The following is a 20,418-nucleotide window of genomic DNA, read 5'->3' as shown; positions in this document are numbered from 1 at the left end:
GGCAATTAAAAATACCTAATGAGTACATGACAAATAGAAGAAAGGGGAAGAGAGGTCCGAGACAAATAAAACATAGCACAGTGCGGAGCATTGATGGAGATAATAAACCGGTTGATGATTATTCAGAAAAGACATAAGCGAGCAATAAATATTTCTCCATAGTACAAACACCAACATCAGAGTTGCCGTTCGTCGGCCAGTGATCCATCTAGCTCAATAGCCTGTCTCTGACCCTGGCCTGCAGTAGATATTTTGGGATGAGACTTCGATGTACAACTCGCTGCTCTCGCTGTGCAGACAGAAAGGATGATGGACTTCCCTGAAGTATTTTCCAGGCCATTAGCATCGTGAAGAGAATACAAAACAGCGTATACGAGCAATAAAGTTTTGCAAACTGCCAGGTCTGGCTAGCGGGCTCTCAGGAGTTCTAAAAGAGCTGCTGAGGAGCACCTTGGCCTGCGGGTATTTGTAATAATAGAATAATGAATGATTATCATTTTGTAATAAATACGCAAATGTTGAGAAAAGCCCAGGAAACAGAGAAAGTTCTCATTTTTTTGCCCCGATGCAGAAAGGGCACATGGGATGGACCCAATGGTCAGAGACTGCTTAGTTTGACATCAGATTTAGAAAAAATGAAGGAAAAAAAACCGCGTACAGAATACAACTGATAAAGATTTAAGGATGGGAATATAATTAATGCCAGTCAAGGCGGTTTTATGTCAAACAAACCACATTTTGCTCTTTGATGAAATTATGACTTGAATTAGAAGAGGGACTGTGGGGATGTGATGTCTTTAGGCTTCTACAAGGCATTTGACTTGGTACAACGCAATGTTCTGATTAAAAATTAGCATTATACAATATTGATAAAGCACGTGTTAAGTGGATTAAGAACTGGCTACGTGACAAATCTCAAAAAGTCCTCGTGAGAGGGGAACCGTCACTGGATGAAAACATTCCGGAAAGCGCTTCTGCAGGGGCTAACGTTTGTCGGTAACGTGGAAATAAATGCGAGGTGGCTGGGGATGGCACCTGCTGGGACGCTGAGGCTGGCGGGGTGGTGTGGGGCGAGGTTCCTCTGCCGAGCAGTTGGGTCTGAGCGGGGCTGGTTTAGCAGAGAAATGGGGGTTCGATGTTGCCCAGTCTAACGTTAGACACGGAGGGAGAAAGACAAGCATTCACCTGGCGTCCTGGAAAACGGTGTCGGGGCTGAGCCCCCGCTGTGGGGCTCTCCGCGCTCCTCGGGCGAAGCTGGGAAGAGGGCGGTGCGTTCGGCTCTGCGGGTGGTTATCTCCCTGACCGGTGGCAGGATGCTGCACGGAGGTCTGGTGCTGTCGGCGCGGGGATGCTGCGCTCGGGCCGGAGTCCAGCTTTTAAAGGGGGAGGCTGAAAACCTTCCATAAACATCATGTAAATGAGTTGAAGGCTGGAGAAAATGCCTTGCAGTGAGAGACTTCCAGAGCTCAATCTGCTTAGCTTATCAAAAAGAAGATTAAGAGGTGACTTGATTACAGAGTATAAGTGCCTTTACAAGGAGCAAATATCAGGGACTAAAGGGCTTTTTAATCTATCAAGGAAAGGCATAACAAGAACTAATGGCTGGAAGCTGTGAAAAATTCAAATTAGAAATAAGGCAAGCGTTTTGTAAAGTGAGAACTGCTGACCCTGGGAATGACTTTGCGAGGGAAGAGGTGGATTCCTCCCCTCCTCGGCTCTGCCGGAGCGGATGCCTTTCCACGAAACACTCTTTAGCCTGACTCTGTGCTTGGTCTCTGTAGAGGTGAGGCGTAATGGCTTGTGGTACTGTGAGGGCAGAGGACAGGAGGCTGTGAGTCATTCCGTCTTTTAACACATTTAAATCCACGCTCCTTGCTTGAGCGGGGAGGTCCATGGATGGGGCTCGCTGGCAAAAGCCCCAGGCAGGTCACCCCACCAACGTGTGGGTGGTGGAGTGTAGGGATTGTACCCCTGGTCTTCTCTGTTGGCTGGACTTAACACGTAGCAGACAAGGAGGAGTCTTTTTTGCCAGTTTTCTGTACTGATGCTCTTGCTTCTTCTCCCCCAGCTGGTCCTGGAGGCGTGGAACGTCCCAGACCTCTCAGCAGGAGTCAACTGTTCCTTTGAGGACTTCACCGAGTCCGAGAGCCGCATTGAAGATGGAAAGATCTACTGCAGCTCTCCCTCTGCCAAGGATGTCATCCCCATCACCAGGGGCCGCGGTGAGCTTGTGCCCCGGGGTGGGGAGAAAGCCCAAGACAAACCTTGTCCCCATTGTTGCCCCACAGGCAGATGTGGAGGAGGACAGTCCTCCCATGACAGCAATCCCCAGCCCCTGAGCAGGACCCAAGTTGGGTTCTCAGGGTGTAGGAGGAGGACGTTGCTGCTCGTGGGGGACTTGTCCTTGGTCTCCTCCAAGCCACGGGCACAGCTACTTGCTGACACTGTAGTGGTCTGTGCACCAGTCCTGGGCACCCTGGCCTTGTTCCCACCTACGGGCCGTTCCTGGGCAGGTGTGCTCTGGGTGGCCATGGGCTCTAGGACATTTTGCTGACCCCAGAACTGTTAAGCTCCCGTTCAGTACCGCCAGTGCAGCCCAAGGCACCTGCCTTCATGCCAGCGGGTTGCAGTTAGCTGTAGGGGCTCAGAGCTATACTTGGTCTCGTTGGCCCCTTTGGTGGCTGGGTGGATGTGGGTGGACACTTTTTGTTGCCAGATTTGGGGGATTTTGTTAGTGAACGGGGCTAAGTGGTGATGCCCAGCTCCCTCCAGCCCATCACAAGCCTTGGGATGAATGCCGAGCTGTGCACTGTGTCCCTTCTGATGCCTTTTTCTGCCTGGGTCTCTCCCAGGGGACAAGCGAGTGGTGAAGCTCTACCTGAAATCTAAGGAGACGGGGAAGAAGTTTGCCTCCGTGGATTTTGTCTTCTACAACTGCAGCGTCCATCAGTCGTAAGTGTCCTGGGCTTCACCAGAGTCCTCCGGGAACAGATTGGTGGGGCAGCGTGAGACTGGGAGAGGGGGATCTCAGCTTTGTGGGTGCTGATGTTGCAAGAGGAAAAGGCCGTCGAGTACGGTGGTGTTTGCAGTGAGAAACCCTCCTCCTTTTGCCCTTGTAAACTGGGACGGTGACCAGAGCACCCACAGTTGGTTTGGGCGTGTGGGAACGTGTCGCATCAGGGCAGAACCTCACTTAAAAACCAGGGCTTTGGGTTTGGCAAAGCTGTGGAAGAAAAAGCGGGTTTACTGCATTGCAGACTGTAGCAATAATCCATGTGACCGAAAATACCAAGCATCTTGTTATTCCTGGAAACAGTTAATAGGAGTGACTTGGCGATGCAAAAGGAGAAGCCTGTGTTTTCCTGCGACGACGGTACCTGCTTCCCAGGCTTGCTGGAGAGCGAGCTGGAAAGTTACAGCAACATGGGGTGGAACAGGCTGCATGTCCTGGGGCGTTTACCCAAGAATTTCCGAACTGGAAGTAATTGCGAATTTGCTTTCTTGTCGGGCTGCCGTGAAATCTACTCCGTGTAGGGGTTTTTAGGCAGTTTGAGATATGCACGTGGTAAAATAGAGGAGGTGTGGATTATCGCCGTGCTGTCTAAGCAGGGCGTCTGAAGCCTCTAACAGCGAGCTCCTGATGAGGAGCTGCGGACGGTGTGTGTGAGCGGCGGGGAGATGGCTCTGCTGTGGGAGCGTCGGAGGAGATGCCGGGGTGTGTTTGGGCAAAGAATTTGGAGCTCAAGAATGTAAGCGATTTCATTACCCTGCCAGAAACCTCCCATGGATGGTGGCGCTCCAGCTGATCAGTAATTATAGATAAGCAAATGCAGAGCGATCTCTTTTGGACGGCGTTTTGCAAAGCGTCTAGCCTGGCTTGGAGGGCCGTGCTGCAGGTTGCTCCTCCAAAGCCCGTTCGGATTGTCCACTTTGATCAGGGAGAAGCAGGTGAGATGCGGGCTCCCCGGCTGGGTACCTGGGTAGCAGTGAGCTCCGAGCGGGATGCATTTGCTCCTGCAAACCTTGTGCATCCCAGGGATTTGTGGCCTGCCCGCCCTTTGCAGAGGGAGCGGGTCTGGGCTCCCGAGAGCGCCGTGCCGGCGAGGGAGGAGAGAGTTTGCAAACTTGACTTTCTCCCTCACCTTGACTCCCGAGATGAGCTTTGTCTCCCTTCACGTCGTGTGGTTTCAATAACATTAGCTCAGCTTTGGCTCGGGCTGGCTGCATGTCATTATTTCGCAAATCAAAAAGCAGATGTGGCTTTTATTTTTTCTAAATGAAAGAAAGAAGACTTTTAAGTACAAATGGCATCCGATCCAGTCCAATCGGGGCTCCAGCATTTTGGTCCAGTGGGAAAAGGTGACAGGAATTGGCATTTTATTTTATGTGCCTGACACAGGAGGGAAAAAAAAACTACACCTCCCCCCCCCCCCCCCCCCCCCCAACAAACCTACAACAAAGAGCCCTGACTGATTTATTACTGCGTTGATGTTTAATTTTGGATGCATTATTTAAAAAGGCTAATTATGGATGCATTAATATTTATGGGCTCCGGTTGGAGCTGATAGAAAAGTCCATGTTCTAGGCTGGTGAACATTATTATTATTTTCTTTACATCAAGAATTTTAGGGTTTGGAGGCAGTTTTAACGGTGTGACCTGCAGTCGAGTCATAGCCGAAGAGCATGACAATACCTAGGATGATGCAATACTTTTAAATACCATTTGCAGACAGACGTCTTTAATGGATCTCTTCGGAGTTAATAGCCTTTCAGATCCAGGTTTCATATTTTGTGGAGGAAAATCTATACGTCAGCCTGATAAATTCTGTATTAGGGGCAATATGCTTTTCCACGAGGCTAATGTTTTTCCTGTGGAGATCTCTGATGACCGTGCAGTACGTTTTCTTTTTATATTTGGGCGGCTTTACTTGGGTTGGGAGCCAGAGGCCTGTGTGTCAAATCATTTCTCCACTGAGGATGAAATGTTTAGGTGAGATTTTTCAGACGACTATGGAGAACTTTGAGGATTGCAAGGCAGCTCTTTGCTCGTGTAAGCTGGGGTAGCTCCAGGGAAACCAGCACAGCTCCACCGCGTACACAGGGGAGAGTCTGTCTGACCCTTCTTATTTTCAGCAGGTGCCTGGAAAGGCAGCAGCAAATTGCGCTGCTGAAGCCCTGTGGTGGCGGATCCTGCTGCTGTGCGAGGATCCCGGCTCTCCTGTTTCTCATTGCCCTGCAAAACTCTTCTTCCCGTGCTTTTTCAAGGACTGCTGGAACCAGTCTGGTCCAGGGAGGGGTTGCAAAAGGGAAAATATGTCTAACCCCCTTCTCCTGCAGGGAAGGAGGGGTACAGAGGGGGTTGTGCTGCCCATGTATTTGGCTTGTGGTGGTCCACGCCGAGGGGATGCCTTCCAGGTAGAGCCCCGTTGCTGTCCCGTCTGTTATTGCAGGGCTTTATAGTGTTACCTGGTGCAATGGGACTGTCCCCATCACAGACCAGCATCACTGGCTCCCGGGGTACTTCTCCATGTGGGGGTCCCTGGGAGCCTGGGTCTGGGACTCACACCCTCTCTGGGGCTCCATTCCTTGCTCCAGCAGGGTCACCTGGCAAGGTTCTGGATGGAGGTCCCAGCTTGGTGTACCTCACCCGGCAGCCTCGGGGCTCCTGTGGGGCTCAGGCAGGCATTTCCAGGCGGTGGCATCTTCTGGGCATCTTGCTCCTGAAGGGCTTGTGCATCAGGCGGGGGATGTTTCTGGCTGAGCTGAGAAATGCATTGAACGGGGGAGTGGAAACCTGGAGGTCGATGCAGAAAAATGGGTCCCTTGCGGAGGGGTATGTGAGTGGCTGAGGGTCGCTGCCAGCCCACGGTGGGGGAACCGGGCTGCCCACGCAGGCTTGCCTGGGGACAGGCTGTGGTTCCTGCGGTGGAAGACGGGATGGAAAACCCCGTGGCAGGGACCAGGGTGGGTTCCTTTGGGGTTTTCCTATGGGGCACTGATCAAGCACAGGCATTGAAAGACTGCTCGGCGCCTTTGATCGTCTAATGAATCAGCCCGTGTCCAGCGCGCGCGCGGGCAGATGTTGAGGTCGTCTTTGTCAGCATTAAACTCCCTCTTCAAAGCATTCGTGGGGAAATGAGTCCCCTTTCAAGATAAAGACATAACACCAGGCTCCCTGCCTGCCTCCGGCAGAGCCCGCGCTTGCTGGTGAGGTGGGCGAGCAAGGAATCCTCCTGGAAAGCCAGCGAGCAATTCCAGAGAATACCAGGATATAATTCTTCCCGCTATTTCCATGTTTACTCTCTGGCTTTCTCCTCTGGAAACTCCAGTCCGTTACTCCTGTTGTGGTTTGGCTTTTCGGAGGGCGCGGCTGTGGGAAGGGGGCTGGCAAGTGGAGGGGGATGGGGAAGAAGACGAAAGCCTTCAGCGCTTCCTTCGATGCTGTGGGTAGGTTTTGCAGCGCTGCTGGTTTTTCGAGCACTGGCGTGCCTGGCGCATCACCAGACTCTGCCCGGCATCACCAGCCATTGCAACGTGGAAGCCAAAATCCAGGCAATGGCACAGGGGAAGGGGGAAAATCGCAGATCTGGGGGGTCTTATGCTGAGAGGGGGGAGCCAAGCAGCCAGGAAACCTGTGCTTGTGTGCGCCCGCGCCGTGTCTTCTATCCGGGAGGTGGTCGTGATGGTTCTGGCCTCGTGGTTGTGCCCCGCTGCAGTGATGCTTGTGACACCTGGGTCCCATTAGCTGCAGGGTGCTGAATTTCTCCAAGGCTGGAGCGAGAGGCAGACATGCCATGCGGCTCTGGGTCCTCCTGGCCAGAGACGTGTGAGTCTGATGTCCACCTGTCCCACAGGTCAGGCTTTCCCTGTAAGCCTCCATTAACTAAATGGGATTTTAACGCATGGCCCCAGGGGCTGGGGGCAGGGCTGGGCTGCTGTGGTGGCCGAAGCACCTGGTGGCACCTGTGGGACCATGTGTGACGATGCCAGCCCGTGTACCGCTGGGCTCCTCGCTGCAGCCTTTCCGTCTGGCCGTGCCTTGGGCTGCCTGTGCCTCCGAGCTGCCCGTACACAGCGTGGCTGCTTCTCCGCAGGCCCCGCGCTGCTTGTTTCCAGATGCTTACAGATGCTTCCTTGTTGAAGGCACAGACAGATGGCTGCAAGCAGTTGAGTGAGTGTATCCGAGTTAGCACAGCTGAGCTGCGAGGCAGTAACAGATCCCTGCGTACTCCTGGGCTGGGGCAGGTGGAAAATCCCGTAGGATAGCTCCAGAGACCACTTGGGATAACCTGGTTTATGTCACGTTTGTTGTAAAGGAGGAGAGCTGGTGCACCCTGGTGTTGTGTTTCAGTGAGGGGAGGCGGCTGAAGGTGTTTCAAGTGAATTACGTGTTTCTGGAGATTTTAAAAACCAGGGCCTGATTCTGCATCCTCCAGCCAGCGTGATAGTGGATGCCCTGCACCACTCTGCAGGGAGGCTGTGTGTGCCCAGCCCCCCTGAGTAAGGTCCTTGGCAAAACCCAGCAGGAATGGAAAAGCATCGGGGCTGGCGTGAAAGGAAGGGCAGGAATGTGGTGGTTTGAGATGGGCAGGGATGGAGGGAGGGGGATGGATCTCCCACCCCACGGCTCTCCCAGCTTTGGGTCTGGACACCGGTCGGGAAGGGCAGGGCTGTCTGTAGGTCCGTGTAGGGGCTCGGGGGCACTGAGTGCTTGTTCTTGCTGCTGTTCAGCATTTCCCCCCCTCCGTGGGGCAGAGAGATGGATATAAAGCCCAAAGCACCACCGTTCAGCCCCTCACCCCGCCAGCTGCTGCTCCAGATGCGGGCTATGCCGGAGCTGAGTATTCACTAAGGATACATCCTCCTGCCAAGAGGAGGTCTGGGGAGCGGTCGGGGGACTCGCCGGCGGGCTGTGCTGTGCTGTGCTGTGCGTGCGCAGATGCCGTTTCCATCATCACCGTGTTTATAATTTCCCTTCTCAATGGACCTCCCCTGCTCTGCTCTTGGTGCCGTTGAACTTGCCCCCGTCCCTCTTCCCCGCCCTTTGCCCCGTGTCCTTCCTCCAGGAATGTGCTACTCCATGGAAATAGCCCCAGTGTGTGTGTGTGTGTGTACACACACACGTGCAACACTCGCTCCCCCTGTCCCTCTCGTTTGCTCAGGCTTATCGTGCCCCTGTGGATGCTGGTTTTGTTTTCTGCCTTCCCCACTCAGCGCGCGGAAGAGCTCTGGGCTCCTTCGGGCACGTGGCACACCTGGGGCTGGGAGCACGGGAAGGACAGTGAGTGAGGAGCCCGGATCCAGCACTGCTGGCTTCCCGTGCTTCCCATCAGCTGCAGTATTGCTTCGGATCAGGCGTGGAGACAGCTGCGACCTCGCCGTGGTGGCTGGAGGTGCCTTCTGCAGACCTGCCCTTGCGCCTGGTCCCCTGGAGCCACCCCTGGGTCTGGGCTCGTCCTGCAGCAGTGTTTGTGGCCCCGCGCCCATCCTGGAGATGGGCCTAGCTCTAGGATGCTCCTTCACTGTCCTGCCGCCCTCTCCTCACCGCCACTTTCCTGCAGCCGTGTCAGGTGTTTCTCCAGTGCAGCCTTAGCAAGTTTGGGACTGGGTTGGGAAGTGGGAGCGGAGCAGCACTGGGAGGTCTTGACCTGCCTGCGTAGTGAGTGGGGGGCAAATGTGGAGGCTGTGGGGAGGCTCCGGCTTTGCCCCTGGGTCACTCAGAGGTGGGCAGAGCTGCCCTGCTGCCTGCGAGCCTGGTCTTGTGTTGGGATGGGGCATTCTTTGCAGAGTGATCCTGAAATGCGGGTCTGAGGTTGGTGCTGCTCCCCTTGCCACCAGGATGTCGGGAGGGAAGGGGGGCACTGCCGGCGGGTCTGACCCCCTTCCCCTTGCCCAGCCTGGGCTTCGTCTCCGCCTGTCCCCTGGCAGCACTGGGGAGGAGGTTGATGGGGTCCGTGTCTGCGCAGCACCCCCAGCCTGGGTTTTCTGCCTGGCTGGGCTTCTCGCGCTCCCGACACGCTCCGGGGAGGAGGGCGGGGGGGACTTCGACACATGAAGGAGAGCCTCCCTCTAATTATCAGGAGTGATGAAAGCCTCTTAGGCAAGAAGTGATGAGGGAAGAGTGCCTGACCGTGGGAAGGAGAGAGACGGCACAGATGGCATCATGCTGCCGAGCAACCTGCTCCTGCGCTGGGAACAGACAGCAGCGACACACGGACACACCGAGGATACGGCCCCGGCCGTGCTGCCCGGCCTGACCCGCAGCCGGGGAAGCTCCTGCCCTGGGTTTTGGGCAGCCTCGCAGGGAGCTGCGGGGGTCAAACAGACGTGCTGAGGCCAGCAGGACTGAGGGAGGCTGGAAATGGGGTTTCACCCCATTACTGGCACCCGGGCGCTGACTTGCTCGCCACTTTACAGAGTCTTTGGCCAGCCGGGGGCTGCTGACCCAGGCAAGCCCTAAATGCAGCAGAGATGCTGTGGAGCGAGGCATGTGGCGGTGAGTGCCCTTGTGGTGGCGTTTGATGTCTTTATGGCAGATGGAGAACCTTGGCAGAGTGTGAAAAACATCTCTGGGGTTGGGGCTTTAGAAATGGCTCATTTAAGTTGGAAGCAGCCGGGAGGACTGAAGCGGGAGAGGGGCATCCCTGTGCCTTGGGGTGTCCATGGAGGATAACCTGAGATGCTTTAGGTGTGTCTATATGTCTTTTGGCAAGTGGAGACCAAGAGACTGGCTGGGACCTGCAGTAGTTAAATGGCAGAGGAGACCCTCAGGTGGGCAGGGTCCTGAAATAGCCAAGATTTGGCTTTGGCCCTGAAGAACTGCGGAGTGCAGCTGCAGCTCCGGGGGCCGGGGACTTCACCCGACTGCTTTGAGGCACTTCGCGAGGTGATGGAGAGGGGACTGGGGAGGGTTTTTTTTGCAGACTCTGAAAGACCCGGTGGCTGGAAAATCTCTCCTTTGCAGAGATTTCATGGGAGGGTTGGTGGTTATTCCCCGGCGGGTGCCTTGCGACTGCTTGTACCACACTCCTCTCACAAATGACCTCTCTGTGGTTGCTCTACTTCCATGAGGATTAACCCGTGCTTTCCCTGCCCCTCTGCCTCCGCATCTTGGATTTCCCTGCCCACCGGTCTCTTATCGGGAGGGCAGGAGCCGTCCTTTTGCTTTATTTGTGTCCCCCATTTCCCCCACCCTCTGCACCTCCCTCCATCAAAGCAACCAGAGATAGGAGGCTACGGCTCTGCTTTTAAGTTGAATCTCTGCAGCTGAAATAAAATTGCATATATTTGCATAAGGAGCATCTCAATTAGCATATTTGTGGGTAAAGCTAAAAGGGCTGTTCATTTGGAAGTGAAAATGTGAGCGAAACATGGAAATGACTTCCAGCCCCCTTTGCAAGCAGCTTAATTAAATATTTCCTTAGTGTGTGCGCATGGATTTGGGAAGCTCTTGCTGTATATGTAATGGTGTGTGAAGCCCCAGGGCGGGCAGGGATCGATGGCGCTGCGAAGCCCTAGGTGCGCATTTGCACCCTGCGCCGCCCGCTGCCACCGCCCCTTCGTGTGCTGCCCCCACACCCCAAAAGTGACAAGTCTGCCCAAGGGCCAGGGATTCGGCATGCCAGGCCCTGCCACCCCAGGATCCCTCTCCCGGGGAAGGTTTTCTTTCTGCCGCCTGGCTCGGCGGTGCTGTGTTTTCCCCGTCGTTTCCCCGGGGTGTAGAGGCAGAGAGGTGGCGTGTGATCTGGGAGCGGGATGGGGCTGGGCAGGGCTGCCTGCCTCCTGCCAGAGCTGTGCTCAGGGGAAGAGCCTGCCTTTGTTTAAATATAATTGCTTTGGGCCCGATCCTGCGTGTGCTTGGATCAGTGAGAGCAGGTATCGGCCTTCTAGGGAGAAAAACACTGCTGCTGCTTCCCCCCCCCTCCCCCCTCCTTTTTTTTTCCCCTCCCCCCAAAGCCAGGCTGATTTTTTATTTTTTTTTTTTTCCTTCAAGCTTATGCCTCAGCATCTCTCCCCTCTCCTCCTCAGGAGGGCAGCTCACGGGGAGACCTGCCCTGTGCAGGCTCGCCGCGTTGATGCAGGACCTCTCTGCTGCCTGGGGACAGCGTGGTGCGGAGGGCTCAGCCCCTTCCATCTGCGCAGGGCCAGGGCCCCGAAAATCACCTTCCGGCTGGGGGGCTCTGCGGGATCCCCCGTGCCTGCGAACAGGGATGCCTTGTGGTGCTGGGAGGGCATGTTTTTTTTTGGGGGGGTTAGCGAGGGGACAGGCTCTTGGGGTGCCGCTTGTGTGAACGGTTGCACAAGGAGGGGACTCTGTATGCTGTGGGGGAAATGCATCAGGTGCCTGGGGCTGGTTTCTCTGGTAAGTGGGGTGCAGAGCAGAGCACGGGGCTCCCGGCATCCCCGGGTGCCTGAGTGCATCCCCCAGGAGAAGCGGGGAGAGAGGGGCACGCGCGATCCCACGGCACAGAGAGCCTGGAGAGGAGGCTGGGAAGAGAGACACGGAAACGTGGTGGGCTAGAAGGAAGGGTGGAATTGCACAGACACACACACACGCACGGCCACGGAGGGCTGATGACGAGGGGGGCTGAGGGAGGGGGTGACACACAACCTATTGTGAGCGGCTGAAAGGCGCTACAGTCCCGAAATGTTAATCTGACCCAACCTTTCGCCAGTTATAATTTTCCTCTCAATGAGCGTGCCTTCTCCCCTGTTCCCCTGCGGTGCAGAGCCCTTGTTCTGCCGCCTCTTGCTAAAAATCGCCTTTCAGTGAACCCAAATAAAGCTCCCAAAGTCTGGAGCTTGGCCTCCCCCCTCCAGGAGCGGGGCGGGCAGGGTCAGCTTGCCAAGCGGAGGAGGGAGCGTGGCTGGCCTGGCTGGGGCGCAGACCCTGCGGTGCCCAGAAGGCCAGTTCTCCTCGCCCTGCAAGGCCAGGGGGTCCAGGGTGTGCAGGCGTCTCCCCTCCCAGCTTGCTGGCACACAGCCCTTGCCCCCGCGCATGAGGGATGAGAGATGCAGGATCACCTACGGATGCTGTCCCACAGAAGCATCCCGAGAAGTGCCCCGGTGGACCCTGCCCTAATGCTGCCCGCTTTGCTCTCTCCGCAGCTGCCTGTCCTGCGTGAACGGCTCCTTCCCCTGCCACTGGTGCAAGTACCGCCACATCTGCACCCACAACGCCGCCGACTGCTCCTTCCTGGAGGGACGCGTCAAGCTCTCCGAGGTAAGGCGACGCGACCCAGCTCCCCTCTCCTGTCCTGGTCCTGTCGCAGCCCCCTGCCCTATGGGGAAGGGTTTAGAAGAAGGCAAATGGCTTTGGAAACCTTTCGTACCGCCTTGCCCGAGGTGCTGGGGCTGCCTGGGAAGCAGTGAGGGGGGAGTGGGAAGCGCTGCCGGGACTGGATGCCAGAGGGGAGAGGCTGCGCTGGCTGAGGAGTGATGCTGCGGAGAGGCTGCTTGGGAAGCCGGGCGCAGCCGAGAGCACTTTAGGCTGAATGAAGGGAAAAACAAAGGCAGAGATGGTGAAGCATTTTCCTTTGATGTTTTTGAAGGGAGCAAGCTTGAGCTGTCATTGCAGAACAACTTGTTTTCAGAGAGGGGAAGGTTGAAATCCGTAAAACAAACTGTTTCGCTGCACCTCACGCCTTCTTCGTCTCAAGTGCTTTGCTAAGAAACGTGTTCTTTTGCAGGGGTTCATCCTGCGCAGCATCCATGACACCCACTGCCGAAACTTGTCACTGGCAGGGCGCTCACGGGAGGTCCTGGTGTCCCCAGCCTGTGGTGGCGTTGCTGGCTGTTTGGGTTGGGTCTGGAGGTCTGGCCAACAGCCACCGGCTCTGCTGTAAATGCCGATTCGGTTTCTGAAGGGAGAATTTTGGGAGGGAGAGTTTCTCCTCCATCCCTGTCCTGGAAGAGGGCTCTGGTTGAACTTCCCTGGCTTTACAGTCTCCTGTGCAAGCGCCCAGTGGAAGGGTCCTTCTGTCTGATGGTTGCTGCTGGGAGCAAAGCCGTGTGCTGCCCTCACAGGAATGGCTCAAACGGATGTTGCCCTGGAGAAAGCATTAGCTCAGATCATCTCAGATAAAGTTTGGTCTCTTGAGCTCCAGCAGAGCTCGTGTCCCGGCAGCCTCCCAGGCCAGGACTGTTCCCTGGAAGCAGAGGTGAACAAGGAAAGCTTGTCTCCGCTTCACAGACCATGTGTGAAGGCAAGGAGCCGAGATGTCCCTCAAGGTCTTTGCTGTCCTGGCTGGCACCGAGAGGAAGCCTGTCTCTGCATCTCCCCGGTCGGGAGGAGCAGTAAATCTCTATCCCCTGTAATTTGTGTCTTCTGAGGTCCGCCCTCATCCTCGGTGAGGACTTGTGAGCTCATGGGTATCCTTCTAGATCAGGGCTGTTGTCCTCCATGTGTCTCCCTGCTTCTGTGCTGGGAGCACGTGTGGAGTCAGACGGATCCTTCTGCGGATGAGGAACCCCAATTAATTTTTTCCCCATTACCCCCCTCTGCCTCTGTCATCACGCTCTCACAGGAGAGAACGGGAGAGCTGGGCCATTACTCAGCCATTGCCCAGCCACCAGCAGCACCATCACTTTTGGGCCAAGGATGGGATGGATGGAGGAGCATCTTCCCGTGTACTGGGGCTGAACCCTGTGTGGCTTCCCTGCTCCCTTGGGGTGGCTTGACCTTGGTTGGACACTGGGTGCCCACCAAGCTGCATCCCTGTGGAAAGCCAGAGTACCTGGTGTGTCTCCCTCTCCCAGGGGAGCTGCTGTGTCAGTGGGGGAACGTCTGGGCTTTGCAACCTGCAAAGAGAGCTGCTTGGGTCTCATACGTGGGTGCTCCCCAGTTTGGAGCCTCCAAGGCCTTCAGGAGTGGATGGACTTGAAGAAGATGGTGGCGTCCCAGCACGAGGCCATGCTGGGCTCTTGTCGTGATCCTTACTCCAAGTGTGGAGCTGAAGCCGCCTCTCAGCTAAGTGCCTCGGGAGAGCTGGAAAAGCCCAACTATCATTCCCGCACGTGGGCCGGTGGGGTTGGTGCTTGCCGTTTCTGCATGTCAACAGGATGGTAACGAGACTCCACTCCTTAAGCAGCCCCTCTTGCCCCCGCGGCACTGGCGAGCGTGCGGGTGCCTGGGCCGTGCCGCAGCCCCGCTGCCAGCCTCTCGGATGGCACAGCGATGGCTTCGCGCCGTGCCTTCCACCAAACGGCCAAACTCCGGGCTCTGGCACCGTCCCTCACCTCCCTGGAGGTCCCACCCAAGTGCAAGGGGGTTGCACTGTGCTTCATGGGTGCTTGAGCATGTTTGGCACAGGCCAGAACGAGCCCAGCCTGGCGGCCCCATGTGAAGAGGGGATTTGGTAATGTAAGAAGATCAGAAAAAGCTGTTTTCTCCTAGCTTGTGCCCTGAAGAAATCCAGCGAGGGACTGGCCTGTCCCAGGCATCCCAGAAGCCTGCTCTTGAGGTCGCGCTTCCAGCCAGCCCTGGTGTTGCTTCTGCAAATGCGACACGTGGTGTCCAGACCACTGGAGCCTGGCAGCTCTCGTCTGCCCATTCCCCTCACCGAGGGCACGGGGAGGCTGCTGGCCCTTCCTTCCCTGCCAGGCGAACCCAAAAGCATCTGGCCATGCACCCCAGGGGTGTTGTCTCTGGGACACGTGCAGCTCTCCGGGAACTCGTGTCGCTCCCGAGCACGGGCAGTCTGTCCCCCGGCAGACCTTTTGGCCATGCTGGGACCTGGAGCGGTGCCTGGCTTGAGGTTTGGAGCGCCTGGCTCAGCCTGTTTGCACATTGGTGTGGCTTCGGCAGTTCCCGGCGGGGATGGCGAGACATCCTCAGACTGGCCACTGCTGTGGGCCGTGTGTCCGGGCTGGAGTGAGACATCCCGTCCCCATCCCCAGCCATCCCAGTCCCCAGCAGGGTGGTGTGGCGGGTGGGGGAACTCTGTGCCAGCCCATGACACCACTGGACAAGTTTAATGGTAGACGTCCATCCTCTCTGTGGGAGGATATCTAACTGGGAGGGTTATTTTAAGCAGGATTTGGTCTGTATGCGTTGGCTGGAGTGTGGTGGGCACTGGTCAGGAGGGGCAGAGACAGGGGTTACCAGCAATGCTTAACTCTGTCTCTGCTGGTTCCCAGCCCGTGGTTCACCACGGTTTCCTGAGTGGGGAAGCAGCTGTTTTGTAGCAAAAGACAGAGTGACCCATGGCACTCTGTCCTGGGCATGCTGGGCACGTTCACCTGCATTTCTGGGGGTGGCAGGGCAGGAACGGGCCGTGGGTAGGAGCCACCGCTCACGTAAATGTGCCTGGGAATGGTGGCAGCAGGAAGGATGTCCCTGCCCGCCAGCTGCGGTGGCTTTGAAGCCTGGGCTCTGGAGATCTCCCTCCCCTGCGGCGTGTTCGGGGTGCAGGGCTGGGGAAGGGGTGATGAAGCAGCACACGCTGCTGTTTGTTTTTCCCGACTCGTGGTGCCCAGCGGTGGCTGCAGGGTGATGAGTGATGGATGCTGGAGTGTCCCATCCCAAAAAGCTGCCCTCCTGTGACAGTCCCTGCTGATGCAGAGCTGCTGTGGAGGATGAAAGGCTCCCGGCCTGCGGGGACCGTGTGTGTTGGTTCAGTCTAAAGCAGGTTCAGCTTGTGTTTGTTCTTCATTCCCCCGCCAGTGGGAATGGCTGAGGGCTTTGTGAGGGAACCTCAAAGCCAGGGTCAAGCTCAGCCCCAGACTGCCTTCATCCTCATCTCTGGGAGCTGCCAGAGAAACCCAAACCGCAGCGTTTGCAGCGTGACTCTGAAGCTCTTACCTCTCCAAGCAAACCTGGACACCCTTGTCGTGTTCTCATCCAGCTAGAAAAACAGTTTTAATGGAGAAAATCCCAGTTGTGCGGTGTTTGGGAATGTGCATGTGTTGGGGTCTTGCTTTTCTGCTCGTCCCATCCCTTCACAGCTCCCTGCTCCGGGCAGCCGAGGCTCTGCCGGGGGGGAGGCTGTTTTTGGCAGGATGGGGAGCTCTGTGGGCTGCGCAGAGTGTTCCCAAGGGAAGTTAAGTGCCGGGCAACGCTGGGGTGAGATTTTGTCAGCGGTCGGAATGGCTCGTAGGGGAAATGAGTTGTCCCTGTGCCCCCACCCCTCCGGGCACCCCGGGCGCCCACCAGCGCCAGGTGTTTCCTGTTTGGGCGCAGGCTGACATTTTTGCTGGATGAGACACTTCTGCCGGCAGATGCGGAGCATGTGACGTCGTGGGGGGGGACGCGGCTCAAACCACGAGTCAGCAAAACGAGCCCTCCTGCCTGCGCGGGGACGGGGACGCTCGTCCCCGCCGTGCTCCCCGGGCACCGGTCTTGCCAGCATCCGTGGTGAGCCCGGCTGGTGTGGCATGGACTTACCCGCTGCCCCGGCTGAGCTGGCAGGAATAATTACAGAAAAATGAGGAGGTGGAGGTGTCGGAGAGTAAGCTGGGAACTAATCCTCTCCAAGCATATATGTGCCCCGTGGGGAAGGTGTGTGCCACCCGTGGGGGTCCCCCTGCAACGCGGAGGGGGATCAAGCAGGCGGGGACGTCTCCCTCCATCAGCACTTCGAAGACGGGAGCTGGTGGGGAGCAACCGCTTTGCAGCGGTGGGGGCCACTCATTATAAATGGCAGCGGGCATGCGGGGTCTCCCCACTGTGAGCCCCCAGCTGATGCTGAAAGAGGGGACAACTTCAGCCCCCTTTGCAGAGGGGCAGCCACGGATACGGAGCAGGGAGGTGGCAGAGCAGTGCTGAGCGTCCCCAGACTGTCCCAGCCCCGTCACCATCTCCGGGTTGGGGCTGGCACTCCTGTTCCTCTCTGCTTTCGTTTCGTTTAGCATGTGTTGGGGTTAAATAGTTTCTTCCCTTAAAAATTGCGCTTTTGGGGAATACAGGCTTGTGAAGAACAGGAAGCTTAGAGTAAAACGAGTTGGGGCTTTCTGTTGATATTTGCTAAATGAAACAATTTCTTGTTCATTTCTCTACATCATTTGAAAGTTAGATTAATCCTACCAGCTGAGATAAAGCCCGGTGCTGCGCAGGGTCCGGCCCGTATCGCTGCGGGCCGGCAGGAGGCAGGTGGGCAGCGTTGGCCACGCGTGGCTGCCAGTGGCCTTGGGGCGAGAGCTGCAGCCGCGCCGTGGCCGTCAGCAGCCTTGTGAGAGCAGGAGGGGGGGCTGCGCCCACCACCGGCGCTGCTGCTGCCATTTCTGTTTTCGGAACAGCTCGTTTCAGCACACGTTATTTCCCTCTTGACGTTATTTCACGCCGACGCTTCCAGGAGTCGCTGCCATAGGTGCGAGACCTCCGCCCGGCTCGGCAAGGCCGGCGTGGGATTGCGTCAGGCTGTTGTTGCCGAAGTGGCACCGACCAGGGCCATGGAGCTGTTTTTGCTGCCTGAGCTCATTTATTTTTGCTCCCTCCCGCTCCCCTGTGCTTTGCACACAAGGCTCACCAGCTCCCCCGGAGCAGCTGGGAGCCCGTGGCTATTAAAAGTTGAGTGCTTTGTCCTCCCAATGGCTCCTTCCCCGGGGAGCGTGGGCGGCTGGCACTGCCGAGCCCCTTGCCCTTGCCTTCATCCCCAGCTTGGAGTCACCAGCATCCCCTGGCCGGAGGTGCCGTCTTCTGGGCGGCTTGCAGCTGGGCTGGTTGGGGTGACGCTGCTTCGAGCTGGCCACGGTTAAGAAGCGGCAGCAGCAGCAAAAATTGCTGCAGAGCAGGTTCTCTGCAACGTTACAGAAGCGCGTTGCAGTGTTGAAGGGGGAAAAGGCCTTTCTGTCCACTTGTGAAGGAAGGGGGATGGAGGCTGTAAGGGAAACAGGAGGGCTGAGAGGGTAGCCTGACAATACACAGCCTAATGGGTGTTAACTCTGAAACCTACTGACTGCAATGATGGCCTTATAGCCCATCTTGCTACCAGTCATTTCACCGAAATCAGTGCTGCTGTTGCAGTGCCAGGTTGCAGGTCCCATAGCCGAATCCAGTCCCCGCCTACCGCCTGGATTAACCTGAGCTGTGGAAAACACCCCACTGCCGTGCTGCCAGATTCCTCTGTGCTCTCCTTTTGTGTCTTCAGGGCTTTGGTCCACGAGATGCTGGTTTGGGGTTGGCTGCACATAAGGATTTACTCAAGCGTGTGCTCAGGGTGGTATTTTCGCAGTGCGTTGCCCAGCCTGCCAGCCAAGGGGGGGTCGTGGGGGTGCTGGGGGAGGCTGCCGCGCTGTTCCCCTCTCATTGCCTGCCCCTTGTTCCCCTCGCAGGACTGCCCCCAGATCCTGCCCTCCACCCAGATCTACATCCCCGTGGGCGTGGTGAAACCCATCACCCTGACGGCCAAGAACCTGCCCCAGCCGCAGTCCGGCCAGCGCAACTACGAGTGCATCTTCCACATCCCCGGCAGCACCACCCGCGTCACCGCCCTGCGCTTCAACAGCACCAGCATCCAGTGCCAGAACACCTCGGTGAGTGCGTGGCTCACCTCGGCGCGGGCTTCGTTTGCGGGCTGCTCGTTCCTGCCCTGCCCCGGGACCTTCTCGGGTCGTTGCACGGTCGGGTTCGCTCTCCCTCCGGTGGGCAGGTCACGGGGGTTTCTGGTGCCCGTGGGGTGCGAGGTGGGCTCCCCCACTAGTGCACGGTGAGGCTGCTGCTGGGGGTCGTTCCCGATAGGATCAATGCCAGAGCCACCCTGAGGGAGCTGCCAGGCTTTAGGAGCACTTCCAAGGAAATTGGCTTTGGAAAGCTGAAGAAAGTTGCCTGGGCGGGAGCCAGCTGGCCTGGACGTGCCGGAGCCTTGCCTCCCCCTCCTCTCTGCCCGCTCCTGCTTCCCCCTGACACCAAGCCATCCCGCTGTACAGGCGGGATCGAGCTAACACCTTCTCCGTGTCTCGCTGCGCACACTCCCCCGCACGCCGCCGTGCCTGCCAGCCCCCGCTTCCCCCCCTCCCCTGCAGCCCCTCTCCATCCCCGGCTCCCACCAGCAGCTGCCTCATCCCCCTGCCTGCCCTCCATCCCGGCCCTGCTGGTGCTTCGCTCCCTGCTCTCCGTCCTTGCTCCCTGCAGCTCCCTCCTGCAGGCAGCTCTGCCTGCTCTGCCCTCTCCGGTTGCCTTATCCCGAAGCGAGAGGGCGTTTTGTGGCCCCTCGGTGAGCTGTGTTGTGTGCCCCTCGCTGTGCAGCCGTCCTGAGCACCAAGCCCATGAGCAAACCCACCCAAGGTGTTAATAGCCCCCCCGGGAGCCGGCGTTGCTCAGTTCCTCGGCTGCCCCGCTGGGCTCTGCACCGACCTGCCCTCACCCGCATGGAGCCGGCCCCTCCCTTCTCCCTCCCGTTTAATCCTTTTAAAATTTGTTTTCTGTCACTCACACTGTGAAAGCTCATTTGCAGCCTAACACCAGCGCCAATCCCGGCTCCCTTGGCCTTTGGTGGCACCACTGACATTTAGAGGCCATTGAAGATGAGCCCTGGCTCCCGCCCTCCTCCTGCGCTCCCGGGGCTGCGGGGCTTTGGGCAGGAGGAGCATCCCGAGTGGCTGGGCAGCAGTGCCAGGGGGAATGCTGTGCTGCCAGGGCTCTTTTTCTGTGACATGTAGTTTTCAAGGAGCAGAAATGTTCCCCGTCCTGAGCTGCTGGTGGAAATGGTGGTGGTGGGTCTGTGCAGGGACGTGCAGGACCAGAGTGGTGTCTGCAAGAAGCCATTACTGAGGCAGATTAAGCAAAGATTTGTTGTTTTGCTGCTCGTTTTGGGGAAGAGAAGCCAGGTCGAGCACTGCCCGGCAGAGCTGGCTTGGCTGCTGGTCCCCAGTGTTGGTTGTGACCCTCACCAGGGCTTGACCACATGGATCTGCCGTCAGACCTAGTCTTGCCCCCGTTGCCTGCATGGCTCGATGTTGGTGCTTCGAGGGGAACGTGATGGACGTGTGTGTGAAGAGACATCACCGTGGCGAGGGTCCCTTTGCTGGGGTCTCGTTGCTGCCGGTAGCCAAGCTTGGCTGCTCTGTCTCCATCACAGCCACATGGGAGGTTTCTTGGGGGTCATCCGAGACACCCTTGTCCTGGCTGGTTAAACCAGGTACCCGCTTGGTTCTCCGAGGGCTGTTCTGCAATGTGCCAGTGCTTGGCCCCGCTGCTGGAGCACCTGTGGCTGGAAACGGGCTGGTGGAACCATTGCCCTGTTGCAAAGGGTGAAAGAAACTTGGCCTCTTTGTCCCAAAGAGGGAGCCAGCCTTCGGGGACCCCGGCCATCAGCACCTGGGAGCTGAAACCGCATCTGCTGGGGCACAGGTAGTCTGTGGGGGAAGCAGATGTTGGCTTGCAGACTTTAATCCCTCACGGTGATTTGCTGGTCCCCAGCTTTGTGGGGACATCTTGTGAGCCCCTGCCTGGCCAGAGCCCCTCGGCCAGCCCAGCCTCCT

At 57.4% G+C, this 20,418-nt stretch overlaps 1 protein-coding gene across 3 annotated transcripts in view; it reads left to right on the top strand.

Moving 5' to 3' along the window:
• The window catches only part of PLXNA1 (plexin A1), a 126,377-nt gene that overhangs the window by 56,847 nt on the left and 49,112 nt on the right, over positions 1–20,418 (top strand). For all 3 annotated transcript variants that reach the window (XM_063347675.1, XM_063347676.1, XM_063347677.1), the window contains exons 7-10: positions 2,069–2,222; positions 2,853–2,952; positions 12,109–12,223; positions 18,271–18,471. In XM_063347675.1, the coding sequence (XP_063203745.1) occupies positions 2,069–2,222; positions 2,853–2,952; positions 12,109–12,223; positions 18,271–18,471 (570 nt within the window). The remainder of the gene's footprint in view (positions 1–2,068; positions 2,223–2,852; positions 2,953–12,108; positions 12,224–18,270; positions 18,472–20,418) is intronic.

This window comes from Chroicocephalus ridibundus, chromosome 10 (genome assembly GCF_963924245.1).
Source record: "Chroicocephalus ridibundus chromosome 10, bChrRid1.1, whole genome shotgun sequence".
NCBI lineage: Eukaryota > Metazoa > Chordata > Aves > Charadriiformes > Laridae > Chroicocephalus > Chroicocephalus ridibundus.
The sequence above is the reverse complement of the archived record's forward strand: the minus strand, read 5'-3'. Positions and strand labels throughout refer to the sequence as shown.